This window comes from Colias croceus, chromosome 11 (genome assembly GCF_905220415.1).
Source record: "Colias croceus chromosome 11, ilColCroc2.1".
NCBI classification, from domain to species: domain Eukaryota; kingdom Metazoa; phylum Arthropoda; class Insecta; order Lepidoptera; family Pieridae; genus Colias; species Colias croceus.
Window position 1 is genome coordinate 7,618,622 of NC_059547.1, and position 6,081 is coordinate 7,624,702.

The 6,081-nt window shown below is 29.9% G+C and overlaps 2 protein-coding genes across 2 annotated transcripts; one reads left to right on the top strand and one right to left on the bottom strand.

Annotated features, from left to right (window-relative positions):
- Nucleotides 1–1,319: 1,319 nt before the first annotated feature.
- On the bottom strand, nt 1,320–2,569 carry LOC123695844. The gene is made up of 2 exons (XM_045641789.1): nt 2,316–2,569; nt 1,320–2,109 (listed from the first exon to the last, which is right to left on the bottom strand). Exons 1-2 carry the CDS (start codon nt 2,521–2,523, stop codon nt 1,577–1,579), a joined length of 741 nt encoding a protein of 246 aa, XP_045497745.1. The 5' UTR covers nt 2,524–2,569; the 3' UTR covers nt 1,320–1,576.
- Nucleotides 2,570–2,816: 247 nt separating this feature from the next.
- On the top strand, nt 2,817–3,741 carry LOC123695845 (transmembrane protein 70 homolog, mitochondrial). Its single transcript, XM_045641790.1, has 2 exons — nt 2,817–3,344; nt 3,487–3,741. The coding sequence occupies exons 1-2, from the start codon at nt 2,901–2,903 to the stop codon at nt 3,673–3,675; spliced, it is 633 nt and encodes a 210-aa protein (XP_045497746.1). The 5' UTR covers nt 2,817–2,900; the 3' UTR covers nt 3,676–3,741.
- Nucleotides 3,742–6,081: the final 2,340 nt, after the last annotated feature.

Genomic DNA, 6,081 nt, shown 5'->3' on the forward strand with positions numbered 1-6,081 from the left:
TGTGTAATATTATGTGGTCGATGAATATGCTAAAATATGAGTATTTCTATAAATAGGTACATACATCGACAAAAAACTTAGATAACTAAGTATAACATGAAACCAAACTCATTTATACATTAATTAATTAACACATTTTCATAAACTATATACATACATATTAATTATTTCATTAAGGTCCACGCCAAAACGAAAGCTACACCAAATTCACGATGTGCTAATATTATTGAATTTTAATAGCTCTCTAGCTTCTGTCCTTGCGTCGCGTAACTCGTAAGTATGTCTCCAGTAAAATTACTTGGAATCAATTAATTTTAGGAAAAAAAATTAAAAAAATAATGTAACTATATTATTTGTGAAATGAATATCTTATGAGTATCAAAGTAAGCCATAAGAACTTTTGGCTCTAACTAAGGCCTAAGCACATAGGCCTACCCTCAAAACTCGAGCTAAGGCCGGCGCGGGCGCTGAATAGGAAAGAATGTCTTGCTGGGTTTCTTTAAATTTAATTATAATATATTATTTATTATTAAACATACATACATACAATTACAATTTATTACAATATACAGTTAATATTATATTCATGTAAACTAAATAAATATCGTTCCATGACAAGTGTACTGCTTGGATTTTATCCTTACGTTTAAAGTAGATCAAAAGAAGTCAGTTACATACAAGTGAAGTCAATAAAAGTATGTTTTTAAAAACAATATTCATCTAATTTTATGATAGCGAAAATGGAGACAATTAATAAAAATATTTTGATTGCTGTGAAGTGAAGATATTAAAGAGCATTTTAGAAAGATATCAATATTTTTCTGGAAGAAGAGAATCATATCTACAAAAATAAATAATAATACTTTAATAATTGGCCATTGCCATTATTTTTGGTGTGGATACTAAAATTATAATTATGATTTCAGGTACGGACAGATGTCCAGATCACATGATCATTAAACACACTAACTGTAATCAAACATACTGGTATTCACAAAGGACGTGTGAACATCCAGAACCTACACTTGTCGGCACCGTTTGTGGCTTTGCTAGATGTGATTGTCCAGAAGAAACAGTACTTGATGAAGAAACTGGATATTGCTACGACGTTGATAACTGTCCCACAAAACACCATTTATAAAGGTCGGGTAAGGATGACTGATTTATTATATTATGTAAAGAAAAAAGGAACTTACAAGTAGAAATATTTATATTAGTTACGAAATAAGTGAATGAATAAAATAAAACCTATTTTTTATCAAAAATATCGCTACCTATCTGTAATAAACTAATCTTAACCCTTAATCGGGCACCGCGAATTGGCTTGAAAGAGGGGTTGGAACAGTGTTGTATACTGATTGTAATATGTTTTTAGAAATATATTAATATTTTTTTTGTATTTTTTTGTTTTATTTTTTATTAAAATTTATGTGGGAGCTATTCTACCATTGCCTGATTAGAACACTAATTCACATAAACCAAATTTCCAAAGTAGAAGAAATCTCTCTTATTTTTATAAATAGTCTAGTATAATCCAGGTAATCTAAATAATAAAATACCTATTTACAAATTCTGCTCATTTATTTTCTACCAGCTCATCTGGAAATAACTTATAAAAATAATTAATGGGTGTAGCTCGGCTAGTAACAATAAGAGATTTGAGATTCTTTTCAAATATTTGTTCTGTGAAAGTGGAAACATTTGTTGTCCATTGATGTTCTTTATTTTGTAATCTATTGTAAATATGTAATAACTGTCTGTAATATTCTTCATCATTCTCCACATTTTCCTGTGGTATAGAAGATGCCTCTGTTTGAGGCATTTCATCAAAATTAGGCACATCATCAGTTGGATGTGATTGAGGTGGTGGAAGAGCTGGCGAAACTTCTTCAAATTCTGGTTGTTCACCTTCAATAGAGGACTCCAAGGTCTCTAAAAGCTCTTCATATGTGATACCTTGAATTCTATCTAAGGCAGAATCAACATCCAAGTTCAGACTGTTGTTATTGAAAGTGAAATTTTCAATTTCATCTTCATCTTCTGAAGACTCCAACGCTTGCAGTGCCTTTGCGATTTGGTCATCTAACAAATTCCTAGACATATTACAGTCTGAAAAGGATAAACAATACAATAAGACAATTTTTTTATAGAGCTCGTAACAAAATATAGATACGTAATCGGACCGTGGGCGCATATCACCCACATAGTTTACGAGGGCCAATGTCACTTGAACTTACGATTCTAAATTGATTTTGATACGTAAATGTATAATTACACTCAAAACCTATAACATATATAAAAATTGTACGACATACCTTTTGTTGACGACGCAGAATTAAATATTTTATTGCAACGTACGCCACACTCGCAAGAAAAACACCGTTGCCGAAAACAATCTTCAACTGTCAACTTGACATTGACTGCTGTCACCGGTTTATTTTTTAAATTCGTTCGGAAACATTCCATAATTGATAATGTATGACATAATGTGGGATTATTACAGTCATAGTTTGGTAAAAACATTGATTATGTATGTGGGAGCTATACTCCCACGGTTTTATTAAGGGTTAATTAGTTTATATAGGTACCTTGGATTCAATACTAAAACGAAGTTTTAGGTGATCATAGGTGATAGTTAAAATAATCTCACTCTACACCCCGGGAATGCAGAAGACGCGGGTTCGAATCCGGCGTCGTGATCAAATATTAAATAAAATAATCGGAGTTTATCGGAACATGATCGGAACGCACCCAATGTTAAAATTTAATTTGACATTAGTAGCTGACAGTTGACACTTGACAGTTTCTATACAAAATAAAATAAATTTATAACCTATAGATTACATTACTTAATCTCTAGAGTATTTTTAAAGTAAAAATAAGCAACGTACAGTACAGCTATGCTACGAATATTCCATAAGAGTATAGTGTTACAAAACAAATGTTCCCTCTCACATAATCTTCTAAAAGATTTAAATGTTTACAAATGTGTAACAGTGCACCAAAACTTTGTGAGAAGTTTTGCGAGTAAAACTATCGAAGATACAAAATTTGAACGCATTTATTATGGTAATCTTACCCCACAAATAAGGAGTGTAAAAGTTTTCTCAGTGTGCTCAAGTATAGCCGGTCTTTGCGCTCAACCGATTTTAGTTAAAGAAGCCGCTACCATCGGTAGTACTTCACTAATAGTAGCTTTATGTTCAGTAGTTGGATTCTTTACATTTGTCACTCCAATATTACTGCACCTTGTAACGAAAAAATATGTAACAGAAATGCATTATGATCCAAGCACATCTACATATAGAGCAACCACAATAAGTTTCTTTTTAATACCTAAAAAGGTAAGTTCATTCATAATCAACCAGTTATTAATATCTTTATTATCTCGAAAATCATAATATTAAACTTAAACAGTACCTATTTAAACTTATCCTTATTAGTAGTCAAACCAAAAATTAATAATATGTTGTGTTAATTTTTCAGTTGGACTTCACACCAAATGATGTTGTAGTTCCCGATATCCCTGGAATGTTCACAACAATGGTAGCCAAAGATAAACCCTTATTTATTGAAGCCAGACACTTCAATGATCCTCTCCACTATGCTAAGATAATGGGCTACGACAAACCATTAGACTTTAAAATGGGAAACCCAGAAGAGAGTAAAAAGTAGTGATATTAGACATTAGTAATTATTTATGTACTAGCTCTTAGAATATAATATATATTGTTAATTTTATTTAATTTGTTTTATTTAACATTATAAAGTTGTAATGCAGGAAGGTGACTTTTTTGATTCATGTAATTGGACATTAATGTATATTAATATGATATGATATGTTAGTTTCAATTTTATTGTCATAAGTAGTCATAAAACTTAATAATTATCAAGGTATTCTTATCTCTGTTTCATTATTAATAAGAAAAGATAAATAACATCAATCTTCGAGTGGATTGGGCAACCTAACAATAAATATAAAATATTTAATAAAAATTATTTATTTCATTAAATAACATTATGCTTAATCTAATAGGTTATTACAGTGTTATTGTAGTACTTAGTTTTTAAAATAATATTTTACATACATCTTTTAAAACCTGTAAATATATTCTATCATACATATATAAAACATTTTATTAATCAAAGCATAGATAATATTGACTAGACAAAACTATAATTTTCTTGTTTTCATACTATATTTTATATTTAATTTATGTACAATTTAAGTAAATATTTATGTTACATAAACATGCACATAATTATTTAACACTATACAAATAAAAATGCTAAAAAATATTTTAAGGAATATTAAATTGATATAATATGCAGCCAGATTCAATTAATTTTAACAAATATTTTTACATGAAATGAAAACAAGATTTTAGTCTTGTACAGTTGCATTGCTACCTATATAACAACAATTTAACACTATACAATTATTAAATAAGTACCATTGGAATGTTTTACTTCATTTTATAAAGCTGAAGATTATTCATTAATCTACTGAATTCGAAATGCTGCGTTATTTATTCTAATTAATACTTACGGGTATTTATTTCGAAAAATATATCAATATTACATCCGCAAATATCATGCAAATATACCCTGCTTTTACTGTTTACCAATCCAATCTTCTTAAAATTTAAACAAGAATAATTTTGTAAATATTTTTGGTCTTGAAAGGAAATTAGTACTTAAAATCGTAGTTATAACAACTCTTACTAGAATCCATAATATAGATTCATAGGTATTATTCTAGTTTACACAATTATATTTTAACTACAATTCGATTCAAACTTAATGGCGGTTCGGAAGTTAGCTGCGAATGCACGAGCACGCAGTATCCGTTTCGGTAATATCTAAAGTTGTTTTCTGCGCATCAGATGGTTCGATGTTCCGAGCCGCCATTAAGTTTGAATCGTACTGTTTCAATTATATTGATCTAAAATTTTGCAAGAAGGAATTGTTTTAATAAAAAGCAGCAAATTTTAAGAATAACAGAGACAACTTGATATGAATAACTCGCCCTAGGCCCACATTGATCAATAATATATCTCTTGTACAGTCTATAAAAAGTACATACTATTAAATTCAACTTTTGTAGGACACTTATACATATTATGTAAAACAAATTTTCCCCACCTGCTCAACTATAAACAGAAAATCTACATGTGTCATCGAACACTATTCTTTTGGAATGTTTATTTTTTACAATCCCATGGGACCATGACATGTTATCATTCACAAAATTATAAGCCATAAGCAAAAATTAATTCGTTCATGAAATATCGTATATTTACCTAATAAATTTACTTGTATATTCGATATTTCGTTCTGACTTACTTTACCAAACTTTCTAATACACATTTTCATGAAAGAGAGATAGTGCTATCGAAAGATGATTCCTACCTTCGTTCCCACTTCCACATGTCTTAGGCTGGTTGCAGAGCTTGACCGACCATCAGTGCGTACGTCAGTCGCGCTTGTCATATGTATGGAAATACGCGTGCGTATGGTTGGTCTAGCTATGAACGATTTTATGAATTTCCATACATATGACAAGCGCGACTGACGTACGCACTGATGGTCGGTCAAGCACTGCAACCGGCCTTAATGCAATAACATATCATGGTAACCTGATGATAAAGCTTAACCATACTTATTCTTTACGTATCACATTCTTATGGACAGATGCTGCCATGTAGCAAAACTTTATTAGTTATGTTATTTACAATAGAGCTATAAAAAGCAATTAAATAGCAAAAGAACATAAATTCATAATTGATATTAGCTGTACAAAATAATTTGTATTCGGAAAAATTGTATATAATCGAATAATGGTACTTTTGGCATACGACCAGCATTTGATTCCAACAAAAATACTAAAATCGAGTATTTTTTTAATAGTTTTTCATCTACTTTATTATAATTTATCATCGGAATTGACTATAAACTACCCTCAAATTTTTCATTTCGTGTTAATATCGCTCTGTAAATGCTACGATTGTTTATTTATTTTTTCTTAGATATAAAATATCCCGAATGATCAAATACGTCACTACAACTGAATTATTATTT